Below are 14,203 nucleotides of genomic sequence, written 5' to 3' on the forward strand. Positions count from 1 at the left end.
GGATATCATGTCGTCTTGAGGTCACAATTGAAACTGCGCACATCCCCGCTAGCGACACACCTAACTCACTGAGTCTTCTTTTCCAATCTGTCCGCCATATGCATGGTTCCTAACCAATCAGAGCGCTGCTCTCCTTCACTGCCGAACAGCTCGTCACTAGGACCAGTACATAGCAACAAGGACCGTCAGACACCGTGGTATAATAACTTATAACAACACAGGTGATATCTATACGTTAATCCAAACTTTATCAAGAAGCTTACGGTTATTCATACATGGTATTCTCTAAGCCGCCGACATCTGCTTGACAATGCGAAACATTGTGACATGTCAACATCCGATAGGGGTAGATTATCAGAGTATAATACATACCTTACTGTCGTATTGAGTGTTCGGGGTATCTAACTTAGTGAGTCGGGTATATTTGTGTGTGCCTATGTTCTGTAAGGTCAGGGATTTTGTCCAAGAAAATAATATCCAACATGATACAATTGACTGTGTCCAAATTGACTTAAAAGTCTGTTTTCAGGAGAGAGAGAGAGAGAGAGAGAGAGAGAGAGAGAGAGAGAGAGAGAGAGAGAGAGAGAGAGAGAGAGAGAGAGAGAGTTTAATGTTTAACGCCGCGGACTGTTAATAATCGAGTCTGCAACAACGACATGCATCAACCGAGTCAGCGTGACTGACCACCCGATCCCGTTAGTCGCCATTTACGTCAATCAAAGTCGGAAATAGGTCGGATTGACCTGGACTCTATACAAAAGAGAATTCAAAACCTTAATTAAGTATACTGGAATTAGATAACTGTCTACTTGTAGTAAAATATGATAGGGGAAAAGCTTTTTTGACAAACCATCGTATTAAAGCTGGTGACACTTGTATTTTATTACGGTAATTTACCGTTATAATATACCGAATATACGGTAAAGGTATTGACGACTGGGCCACCCGTGCCCCCAAGAGAGAGAGAGAGAGAGAGAGAGAGAGAGAGAGAGAGAGAGTTTGTAGTATAACGCCGCACTCAGCAATATTCCAGCTATATGGCGGCTGCCTGTATGCTTCTCAGTTTTGTCCTTTTAATTGTCTCGCTTGAAGATTTAACTGAAAATCCCTGACTATATTTGAGCAGTATACGCTCCAAACGACAGACATATGCCCTCCCTATCAGTTAGAAGCTATCTCTTTCCGCGACGTATCACATCGTTGAGGATTTTAATTAGACAACTTACTCGGCTTCCTAGTCATAAAAAGACAATGGGGTGGTATTGATTACTGTCAATCAACATGGAGATGGATGGTTGCATTATTGACGAGGTGCCGGTGGGTTGGAGTACGTGGGTCGACAGACGGGCGGCTACAGTACTGATCAAACACTAGCAGGAACTTGCAGGCTTAACACGTGCCCAGGTAAGTCGGTGTATGTTTATTGTTCAGTATAGTGGATCCCTAGGGGTGAGATTGTTACATGAGTGTGTGTGTCTTATTGAATTTGAGAAACAAGTGTCTGGGTGTTAATATTTCCAGTGCGACAGTATGACACGATTTATGACAAACACGCGGATTATGATAGACACTAGTTATTATACACACGGGTTATGATACACACATGCTTTATACAGATAGGAGTTATAATACACACGAGTTATTATACAGATATGACTTGAAATACACAAGGGTTATAATACAGATATGAGTTAAAATACACACACGAGTCATACAGATAGAAGTTATAATATACACACGAGTTATTCAGATATGAGTTATATTACACACACGAATTATACATATATGAGTTATAATACACATACGAGTTATTATACAGATATGAATTATAATACACACACGTGTTATACAGATAGGAGTTATAATATACACACGAGTTATTCAGATATGAGTTATATTACACACACGAATTATACATATATGAGTTATAATACACATACGAGTTATTATACAGATATGAATTATAATACACACACGAGTTATACAGATAGGAGTTAAAATACACACACGGGTTATATAGATATGAGTTATAATACACGAGTTATGCATGTATGAGTTATAATACACAGACGAGTTATATAGATATGAGTTATAATACACGAGTTATGCACGTATAAATTATAATACACATACGAGTTATACAGATAGGAGTTATGATACACACGAGTTATACAGATGTGAGTCATAATACACACGACTTATACAGATAGGAGTTATTATACACACACGAGTTATATAGATATGAGTTATAATACACACACAAGTTATACAGATAGGAGTTATAATACACACGAGTTATACAGATGTGAGTTATAATACACACGAGTTATACAGATGCGAGTTATGATACACGCGAGTTTTTATACAGATGTGAGTTATGATACACGCGAGTTTTTATACAGATAGGAGTTATGATACACGCGAGTTTATACACATATAGGAGTTATGGTACACATAAGAGTTATACAGATGTGAGTTATGACACACGCGAGTTTATACACATATAGAAGTTATAGTACAGACAGCAGTAATGATCCACACTTGAGTGATGATCCACACACGTGATGTTCCACACACACGAAAGCAACATTGCCCACATGGCGTCAACCTTGCTGGAGCGTGACGTACTCATCAAGTGTGACGTCAATAATATTACGTCAACAGCGATGGCTGTATTACGTTAAAACTGTACATTCTTAAATATGTGATTCGTATGCATCTACAGGGTGAGTGAGTCTGTTTACGCCGCTTTTAGCAATATTCCAACAATATCACGGCTTGGGACACCAGAAATAGGTTTCACACATTGTACGCATGTACGAATTGAACGCGAACGCTTTAACCTCTAGGTTACCCTATCGCTCCTTAAATCATGAATTAGAAATCCGGGCATTGCGTTTACTAACGTTCTATTTCTTAACCACATGCATAATAACTAGTGCTATTTACCCGTACAAATAATCTACAGATTAATCAAGGACTTATCTTGTATACTTCCTTCTTCAACGCCGTTTTGCCAAAGGTACCTGGGTGTATATCATTTCAATATGGTATATTTCGGGAGATCAGTTGTTGACTCTGATGAAACGATAAAATGTTTAAGGGCCAGCCAGTTTCATATTGCTTGTTTTATCGTACATAAGATCAGCTATGTTGCCTATACTGTTTTGTTTGTCGCGTATATCACGTGTAATCGTGCCGATTACTTCGCTTTCACCAGTATATACTAGTTGCCGACCGATCTCGAGGGATATATATGTTATATGTGCCCAAAGTGGAGCCCATGTACCCCAACTGCCGAACTGTTGGCATTACAGTTGAAACATACCAATCGCAATTTTGTATCTCGAATTAATGATGTAAGGCGCCATTCTCCGGATATTTACGATATTTTCCGAATGAAATAGATCTAGGGGTAATAAATCTAAGTTTGTTTTCTGTCGTCTGCTATTTTTCGAGGAAGTGGATAAATGCCTAACTATGGTATTCTTACCGATTTTGAAGCATAAGACATACCAGCAGTTGTATGGTAAGATTCGTTGTCCGCCGGTCCCCCGGAAGACATGGGTTAATGGGTTTATGCTAGTATATGTTGCCTAAGCCCGGAGGTATGTACCCCTCGAGTCCGGTAGACAACTAATAATATACCCCGAGGGACAGGTAGACAACAAATATATCTTGCCGGTGAAAGATTACATACAGGCATCCACATCTTCGGGGCTACCATGATCAGTTATGTCAAATCTGAGTGAGTTAATGTAGTTAAACGTCGCAGCTAAACGCCCTGCAAAGCATCAGAATTCAAGGCAGAGAAACCAGTGGTTGACAGCATGACCACCGATCAACATCGTCGGAGCATGATGATACACAACAGCCAGATCACACACTAATCATACGATGGGACACTGGTGGCTCAGTCGTCTCAGGCGCCGCAAGTCGCTGCGCAGAGTTGCCTCCCGTTTTTGCGTCAGAAACCTATGATTGTGAGATCAAATCCTGGTTCACCCCGATTAGGTTTGTCAGCTCCATACCCGTGGGTTTCACCAAAGTGGTTAACGTCTGAGACCTGCATCACTTCGGGCTTTCCTCCCACACGCCGTGATATAACTGGAATACTGTTCAAAGAGCGGTTAAGTCAAACTCACTCACTTACTCATTGTGACCCGTGAAGATCCGGGACAGAATAGGTCTTCAGCAACCCGTAAAAGGCGACTATACTTGTCGTAAGAGGCGACTCACGGGATCGGGTGGTCAGGCTCGCTGACTTGGTTTGATGCATGTCAGCGATCCCAATTGCGTGGATCGATGATCATGATGTCAGTCGCTGGATTGTCTGGTTCAGACTCGATTATTTACAGACCGCCGTCATATAGTTGGAATATTGCTGAGTGCGGCGTTAAACAACAAGCAAACAAACGTAATCATTGTAATCACCCGATGTTCGCGCTTTTGGTGAGTTCAGACTACAAGCATAGGCTATTTTGGGCCTTTTCCACCCAGGAATCGTCACTAGGCCTCATAGCCAATGCCTAATCTTTCCTGTTGGGGCGGTCGGGTAGCCTAGTGGTTAAAGCGTTCACTTGTCACGCCGAAAACCCGGGTTCGATTCCCGACATGGGTACATAGTGTACGGGTACGCCGTGATATTGCTGGAATATTGCTAAAAGCGGTGTAAAGCCATACTCACTCCTTCACTCTTTCCTGTTGGTCAGTCAGTATTTGTGCAAAGGGGATCATCACTCCGGGATCCATACTCAATATAATGAGCGTTTCGAGTGTCGAGGGTTGGGGGTATAGCCCAGTGGTTAAAGCGTTCGCTCGTCACGATAAGGTTCCAGGTTTGATTCCACACACTGATACAATGTGTGAAGCTCATTTCTGAGTGAGTTGGGTTTAACGCCGCTTTTAACAGTCTTCCAGTCAGCTTAATGAGGGAGGAAAGCCCGAAGTGATACAGGTCTTACAAACCTAGAAACATTTCTGGTGTCCCCCGGGCGTAATTTTGCTGAAATATTGCTGAAAGCTGCGTAGAACCATACTCATTCACTTTGGGTGTCATTCAAGCAGTGATATCTTTACCATCTTGACAAATCATTCAGTGAACGTACCGACTATAACGAGCATTATGACAGATCTTAAGAAATTATTGTGCAGATAATTAGCTAAAGCCAACCAATTAAAATGCTGTGTCACATTTCGTGTGCTCACACTCTGGCAGAGTTCACAGTAACGTAAACTTTTGAACGTAAAGTCTTGATTGACAAATACCTTCACGCTCATGGCTAAGTGTCGAGACCGAATTTCAATCAGTCGGGTTTGTCAAACTCGGAACAATGTCTTTTGACATTATCACGTTAAGAAAATCAACAAACAATCGCCAATATCTACATCTAGAGACCGGTACACGATATAGCAGAACATACGATGGAATATACTTATAATTGCTATTCATCTACCATAAGTCATTGACAGACACAATCATGCACCGTACACGTTTCAATACAAATATTATATTTGCGATTGCTTCTTGTCAAGATAAACTTTCTTATTCTTGGACTACAAAGCCACGGGTGAATGCAGAACATATACATATTGGCATGGGTCATATCTGGCAAGGATCACAATCAGTAAATACGACTAACGACATGTCTGCCTTTCGTTTAAACAGTGTGAAGGAAGTATAATAGCAGCCTCTCTCAGATTGACTGGTTCTTTGTGTTGGGAGTGAGTGAGCCAGGTGTGTGTTTATCCACGGGTGTATATATTGTGAAGACGTGCCCATACATAGTGTATATATCTACTGACCCTCGTCATACAGCTTAAGTTTTCAGCGTAACTCAGGCAAGGTGCTAATCGTCTAAGAGGTGGACGAAAACAGGTGAGAGCGCCCAGGTGTGACGAATACAGACTGGTTTAAACATTAATCTACACAAATACGTCGCCAAAAAAAAATAGCCTTAAGTTATTTGATCTTTGTTATGTTGACTTTATTTCAACATACTGTACACAAGTAACGTACAAAGGGGTTCACTTGAACGGACATGTGTCCATCAGAAAACAGCCGTTGTCGTTTGAGTTTCGTGGAGCATACTGGATTTCACCACAGGTAAATCTAAACAGTTCTGTTAAGATTTGTTTGTTTGTTTGTTTGTCGTTTAACGTCGCACCCAGCAATATTTCAGCTATATGACGGCGGTCTGTAGAAAAGCGAGTCTGGACCTAACAATCCAGTGATTGATGTCATGATCATCGATCCATGCAATTGGGTTTGTTTTGTTTTTTGTTTTTTTGTTGTTTAACGCCGCACCGAGCAATATTCCAGCAATATGACGGCAGTCTGTAAATAATCGAGTCCGGACCAGACAACCCAGTGATTGATATCATAAGCATCGATCAACGCAATTGGGATCCACGCATCAACCAAGTCAGCGAGCCTGACCACCCGATCCCGTTAGTCGCTTCTTACGACAAGCATAGTCGCCTTTTACGGCAAGCATGGGTCGCTAAAGACCTAGTCTAACCCAGGTCTTCACGGGGCGTTTTGTTAAGAGAGTGAGTGAATGAATGAGTGTGTGGTTTACGCTGTTTTTAACAATATTCCAGTAACATCACTGCGGGGGAATCGTCAGGGTCTTCGGCTCGACGAGCGAACGCATTAACAACGTGAAGAAGGCTACACCGCCCCCTTTAAAGAAAATCTTTGTTACATGCTGTGTGTCTCGCAGATGAACGATAATCAACGCATCACTTGAATTGAGACACATAGGCCTTCAGATGGAATTTCTGTATCTACCACCTCCGTGGTATAGTGGTTTGAGCATCTGCCCAGAGAGCGGAAAGTCGTTGGTTCGGTACCCGGCCGCGTCACACCAAAAGACGTTGAAAGATGGTACTTGTTGTTACCATGCCCGCTCGGCATTAAGGATAAAGCAAGACTGGTCGGCTCGGAGTCGGATACCTGTGGGGAATCCATGTTAAAACTGTGGGGCATGGTATCGTTATGGGCCAGCACTACCAAGCCGTCATTAGTACGGACTAGAAACACACGCGCGCGCATGCAGAAGCTATTTAAGTGCAAAATAATAATCTTAAACCCCATTTCACATTCGCCTAATTTATCTGTATGACGTGTTGTGTCAAAATATTGCGATGAGAGTCTTGTTTTGCCTTGTTTTAAGGGACCGATATTATGGGGGAAATAACTGTCTTAAAGCTTCCCGAGAAAAAACAACAACTACTGTTCGTCGGACCCGCTGGATGCCTTGCAAAAAATGTGTTGTGAAAAAATATATTCTTCGCCTCCTCCTCCTCCTCCTCGTTTCAGGGTGAATCGATAGAAGCAGCAAATTAAAGTTTGTTTTCTTATAAACAAGATCCTTAATTATTTGAAGCGAGGAAATAAATGTCCTTGTTTTTGTTTCAGATCAGTTCCCTAGGAATGGGTGTCTGGCGTCAACTGTGACTCTCTCCTGCGCCACAGAATCACACCATCGCGGCTATATTGCTTGGCGTTCACTCAATTATTCACCGCAAAAGTCGACCATTGCTCTTATTGGAAGGAAACCCTTCAAGGTCTGATAAAGAATTAATGTCAATCTTGCCGTGGTGTAATTAGAAGTGATGGTATGACACAAGCCCGTATCATCGAAATCAAAGATGGCGGACTGTTGCCATGGCAACAACCAAACGAGAACTACGAATCTCAGTTTCAGTCACATTTCAATGACGACATACCAAAGAACTGTGACAAACACCATCGAACCGTTTTTCCAGAAATTGACACAGTCGCCGCTGCTAATGGTTCCCTCGTATGCAAATGGTCAGGGAGTGCAGTTATTGAAGAGGAGGACGAGGAATATCATGATTTACCAGACAAATGCTCTCCAAAAAACGAGGCGCTTGAGGTCGTGCAGACGACACCTAAATGTATGTGCAATTATGGGAAATCTTCCTCCGGAGAGCAGCTCAAATCGTTTTCGTTGTCAAACAGGAAGTGTTTCTGCAGTCCTATTAATGAAGGAGAGGAGGGTATCATGTGTGCGTGGGGAGGGCCAAAGAACAAGGCTCGACCACAGAATAGTGGTGCGTCTGTGTCAAAACGGAAACCGTACATTTCTGTGTTTCAGCGTCTCTTCGCCGAACATAAGTACACACCATACCACTTCCGACACGTGAGTGACTCCAGCGACTATATGGCTCAGTACCGGAAGTGCCATACTGTAGCGGATGTCGGGAAGGAGTCCCGGCCGCCGCCCAAGTTTGGGGTTGACGTACCAGATCCCTACGCCATCAGGATTAAAAATATATGGTTAGTTTGGCCACTGGGAGTGCATGCTGTGATACAACGACTCCTGGGCCACAAAGCCATCTTAGCGCTAAGGTGACCTCAACTCCCATACTTTAACCCTGGCTCTCGAAAGTCCTAGCGCTAAGATCGCTTTGTGGAACGGTGCCCAGTTTTTGTTTATGGTGCTTTAACAATATTATTAAGAAACGCATAGTGGATTGGTAAGAGCTTGATGGCCGAGACTGAAGGTAGCGAGGCACAAATGATTTTTCTGCCTATTCTAAATGTGTCAATATAACACGTCAACGCCAGCGAAAATCAGTCTAGACTATCTACCGAAACAAATTATTTGGGGCTTTAAAGGAAAAATAGCATTTGATATTATATGAATGGATCACTGAAAATCGGTGATGACGCCAAGTGTTCGCGATAAAAGGGTAAGCATGTCCTGCCCTACAGGTAGCACCCGCCACGCACGCGACTTGTACAAAAAAGTGGTTGTTTGTTGCCTCACAGTAGTACTCCTACCCTACGACGGCGTCCTGTACTCAATCGAATCTTGACCAGACAGACCATTCGTCACAACTCGCCCCTTCCCGTAACCTGCAAAAAGACTCGTACCCCTATCGATGAATGTTATGTGCGAAAATACGACAAACCATTCAGAATGTGTGTATGATTTCAGTTCTTCGTCAAAGAATCCCTCAGTAATAATTTTTGATTTTATGTCTTGCATCTAAAAATATACCCAAGACACGGTTAAATGTGATCAATCATACTGTATAATTCCGCACGCCGTAATGTGCTTTAAATTGCTTCTGAAATATATATAATACATGGGGAAATAATATGTGAACCATTACGCAACGAGTTGACAATTGTTTTAGGCATGCCCGTTTGCGCTAAGACGGAACCCGTTCTCAAAAATGGCCAAGAGAGGGGCACGAGTCGCTATTCGGCTTGTCCCGGAATAACACGAGTTGGTCACGAATGCAGACAATCAAGTGACGATACTAAATCCTAAGACTCGAATAGTCCAGCATTTTTGCGTACATTGTTACTGGTAAAATATAGGTATCCTTTTAAGGAGGTTTCAGGATCCGAGGATTTTCTTAACTTTACTTAACTTTAATGTTTGCACCAAATAAATTGGTTCATCAAGTCTCAGAATCTTGGAAGTTTAAAAACTTTCTTGATTTTATTACTTTAATGTATTTTGTCCCATACCAATTTTCCTGCGGAGGTGCCAAGGTAGAAAAGGTTCCCAGTACCTTGATTAACGTAACCATGGTAACTACAGAGGTTACAGTTATGGCGTGGAATGACGTTCGTCACTGTTCCCCGTCGGCGTGGATCGTTGACCATGCCACCATTTACTCAGACTTAGATTCCTTACAGTCGGTCATATGGATGGAATACTGCTGGTTGCGGTGTAAAACAACATACATTCTCCTCTACCTATACCCAACACGGCACGTCACAAATTATAGCAGGTTCACGTTCACTTGATATTGTTTTCACATTTGAAAGTGTTTCTGATTACCTTGTATGCGTATGGCAACGTTGCGGACTCTTAGTTATTTCGTGTAGTGTCCAGATGTCACGAACCACGCACTTTGTGCATGCCACGAACCCCGCCCCCATGTATTGCACCACGCCCCTTGTGTATGTGTCACTGTCCACACACCCTACGTATGTCACCTACTACACCTATATATAATATATGCTTAGTATATATATATATTTATATGTCACTAACCACACCCCTTGTGTGTGTGTCACTGTCCACAACCCATTGAATGTCACTGACCACACCCTATGTATGTCACTAACCACGCCCACTACGTATGTCATTGACCACGCCCCTATGTATGTCACTAACTATGCCCCTTGTGTATGTCACTGACCACACCCCTATGTATGTCACTGACCACACCCCTATGTATGTCACTGACCACACCCCTATGTATGTCACTCCTCACGCCCATTGATTATGTCACTGACCACACTACCTATATATGTCACTAACCACGCCCCCGACGAATGTAACTGACCTCACTACCACTGCATATCATTGACCACGCCCCATGTATGTCACTGACCACACCCCTATGTATGTCACACCTCACGCCCCTATTGGTTATGTCACTGACCACACTACCTATATATGTCACTAACCACGCCCCCGACGTATGTAACTGACCTCACTACCGCTGCATATAACTGACCATCTCCTTGTGTATGTCACTGACCACGCCCCCTTTGCATGTTTTTGACCACACCCATTTTGTGTTCCAGCTCTATTGTCAACTCATGTGATTTCACTGCACTGCTCCCCGGCGACACGGACGCAAGGTAACAAGGGCAATCTCATTAAAATAGGACCTTAGTTCTCGCTACCTAAACAAAGATCTGAGGACATCCCCACGTCAGAACAATCTTTAGCGTACTGCCAATAAAATGACTAACAAGAAGTAAACATTGGCCAATCAGAAATCCGCTTTTGGACATTTACGGCACTTGTTTCAAACTGGCGGCTTCCATTCCAGACAACCATTTGAAAGTTATTTTTACAAAGCAAAAATTTACAAACTTTACGAAAAAATCTGGAATGGCTAATAGATGGCCGAGATTGTCTGGCAGTACTTCCCACGGGCTATGGAAGTCTCTTCCGTTTCAAATGTTTATCCAACTGAAGTGAGAGATAGACGATGAGTTTGACGCAAGTAGTCTTACACATTCCGACTGTCACTTTCCTGATCAGGTTAGCGACGTTCTGATTGGTAAGATGAAAGGTCGTTCTGACGTGACCGTAATGAGATGTTCTCAGATCTTTTTAAGGGGTAGCGAGAACTTAGATATGATTTTAATGAGATTGGAAACAAGGGCAAAATCTAGCAAAACAAAATCCAAACCGGTAGCTTCGCGTCAAGATCATATCAAATATACAATCGGGCTTTTCCCAACAATCTAAATACTAATACTACCGCTAAGACCTGGTACAACGGCACCCAGCACTAAAGACACTCCGCTTGTCTCGAAATACGGATGTCTCGATATTACGACTCCAATGACTTCGAGTTAACGAGGTGTCACTGTACATCGTGAGTGTTTCTCTGAATAGTTATTTCCAACATATACGAAATCTACGAGTGTCTTGAACAGCAGTATTCTAACACTGAATCAGGCAAGTCTACACCGGAGCGGCCCGTGAAGATCGGAGTAGAATAGGTCTTCAGCAACCCATGCTTGCCGTAAAAGGCGACTATGCTTGTCGTAACAGGCGACTAACGAGATCGGGTGGTCAGGCTCGCTGACTTGGTTGATGCATGGCATCGATCCCAATTGCGTGGATCGATGTTCATTTTGTCAATCATTGGATTATCTGGTCCAGACTCGATTATTTACAGACCGCCGTCATATAGCTGGAATATTGCTGAGTGCGGCGTTAAACAACAAACCAACCAACAAACTATACGGGAGCAAATCAGTATACTTAATGACAACAATTCTCTAATATCATCAAGGCTGGTTCATCTGTGGGGATTCCAGGTAAGAACTTTGGTCCTCAGAAACCCATGCCTGTCGTCAGAGGCAACTAAATGGATCGGGTGGTCAGGCTCAGTGACTCGATTATTTACTGGCCGCCGTCATATAGCTGGGATACTGCTGAGTGTGGCGCTAAACAACAGCAAGCAACAACTGATTGCTGATTATGTACCCCGAAGGCGTGGATAGGCAATCAACCACTGGATTACAGGTTCCCGTGATAAAACAGTTATACTGCTTACTCTGTGTTTCACCTTTCTTTCATAATAATATTAGACCAGCTACCAAAATCCTTCTTTAATAGCTCTGTGGCACGCATAGACATGGTGACAAATACAGGGCTGAGTTAGGTCCCTTTGTCACGACAGGATGTACTGATCATGGGTTCTAATCCAAGAGTAATGTGATCATAGAACACTCCTCTGTTATATTTGGGATTGTAAACCCTCGGGGGAGACTCGTGAGTTAGACCTCCGTCATCGGGACTTCATTTCCCTGGGCTCTCTTCTCTCGGGTTTTACAATCCAGAAGATTACCCTATAACCAGGTCTTATCCGGTCACATAAAGACGACACATCGTGACATCATCGAAACAATGTTTAACTCACTAAACCCCTCCGTGAAGATTCGGGTTAGAATTGGTATTTCGTTCAACCCATGGTTGTCCCCCGTGAAGATCCTGGTTAGAATTGGTCTTCAGCAACTCATGCTTGTCCTCCGTAAAGATTCGAGTTAGAATTGGTCTTCTTTCAACCCATGCTTGTCCCCCGTGAAGTTCCGGGTTAGAACTGGTCTTCTTCAACCCATGCTTGTCCCCCGTGAAGATCCAGGTTAGAATTGGTCTTCTTCAACCCGTGCTTGTCCCCGTGAAGTTCCGGGTTAGAACTGGTCTTCTTCAACCCATGCTTGTCCCGCGTGAAGATCCAGGTTAGAATTGGTCTTCTTCAACCCATGCTTGTCCCCCGTGAAGATCCGAGTTAGAATTGGTCTTCAGCAACCTATGCTTGTCGTAAGGGACCGACTATTTGACATTCGGCGGGGGTTGCTGGTAGTTTGTCTCGAGATTATATATTTTCAGCTACGCTGCTAAACCAGATATGTTTTTTAATAAACAATATGAGCCTGAAACACCTTGCAACAATGTAATTTCTGTGGCTGACAATTTCTATTTTTTCAGCAGTCTGAAGCTATGGGGCGACTAACGGGATCGGGTGGTCAGGCAGGCTGACTTGTTGATGCATGTCATCATAGACCAGTTGTGTAGATCGATGCTCATGTGATGTCAGTCACTGGTTTGTCTGTTCCAGGGTCGATTAGTTAGTCTGCCGTCGCATAGCTGGAATATTGCTGACTGCGGCGTTAAACTACAAAAAACAAACACACACACACACACACACACACACACACACACACACACACACACACTCAAAAAAAAAGGAAAAGTTAACACTAAAAAATAATTATATATCTGTCTTCTCCCCAGCTGCTCCGACCTCAGTAGCGTCATGTCCGCGGAGTCCGGGGGTAAGGAGAAGGAGAGGGGCCATGACAGGACGCCCCAGGGGGACAACCCAAAACGAAAGAAGGGGGACAAACCGTCTTTAACCAGCACCCGCAGCGTTCCAAGTCTGACTCCAGTTCGACAGAAGAAGAGCAGCGACACCGCAGACCATCAACACCGCCGAGCAGACGACACAACTGAAGACCACATGAAGGAATACGAACGTTTGAGAAGGGAACGCGAATTGCAAAAGTCCAACACACTGCCTCAGATCCTGCTTCGACAAGACGCAGAATTAACCGTCAAACCAGGATCCAGACCCAGTTCTGACTCCTCCTCGGCTACCCAGCGGTTACTCGACCAGTTACAGTCTCCCTTCAAACGATTTCTCCAATATAAGCATATTAAGGGGGGACATGTGGAGTTTCTCAGGGAAACATACCATCAAAAGTCCACTAGTGTTAAACTGTCAGAATTCCTGTCAACAGCTCTCCTTGGAGACGGATGTCTAAGAACAGGCTTCAGGACCGCCAAGGTTACGAAGCCGAAGGTCAAGGAGAGAAAGGGAGATAATAAAGAGACACCGGAAGTACATCTGCCAGAGCTTGTTGGACGGACGTGTGACACAAAGAAGGATTCGAAGCAAGGACAGGGGTCTAATGAGTCTCAGAGATGTGCTAATGTTTTGTCGGTGTCCTTTGATGAAGTGCCAAAGACCAAGTCCATACGGAAATCAACAATTCCCAGTGCGGGGGATCAGCTTCCAATTGAATATAAGATAAAGAAGAGACAGATGCAGAAAGTAGTAGACCTGATGTCCATAGCGAGGTAGACCCACGATTGAAGGATTGAAGACCCACGATTGT

General features: G+C 43.4%; 1 protein-coding gene across 1 annotated transcript; it reads left to right on the top strand.

Moving 5' to 3' along the window:
* The first annotated feature begins 7,625 nt into the window (after positions 1-7,625).
* On the top strand, positions 7,626-14,169 carry LOC139455338 (uncharacterized). Its single transcript, XM_071236891.1, has 3 exons — positions 7,626-8,308; positions 10,586-10,642; positions 13,320-14,169. The coding sequence occupies exons 1-3, from the start codon at positions 7,626-7,628 to the stop codon at positions 14,167-14,169; spliced, it is 1,590 nt and encodes a 529-aa protein (XP_071092992.1).
* Positions 14,170-14,203: the final 34 nt, after the last annotated feature.

Source organism: Haliotis cracherodii, unplaced genomic scaffold (assembly GCF_022045235.1).
Source record: "Haliotis cracherodii isolate W230 unplaced genomic scaffold, xgHalCrac1.p SCAF_11, whole genome shotgun sequence".
Lineage (NCBI taxonomy): Eukaryota > Metazoa > Mollusca > Gastropoda > Lepetellida > Haliotidae > Haliotis > Haliotis cracherodii.

Excerpts from the sequence above, each read along its gene's own strand:
- LOC139455338 (XM_071236891.1), top strand. The coding sequence starts at position 7,626 with ATGACACAAGCCCGTATCATCGAAATCAAAGATGGCGGACTGTTGCCA. Across the intron at positions 8,309-10,585 it reads ATCAGGATTAAAAATATATG|CTCTATTGTCAACTCATGTG; the intron begins GTTAGTTTGGCC and ends TTTGTGTTCCAG. Across the intron at positions 10,643-13,319 it reads CCCGGCGACACGGACGCAAG|CTGCTCCGACCTCAGTAGCG; the intron begins GTAACAAGGGCA and ends TCTTCTCCCCAG.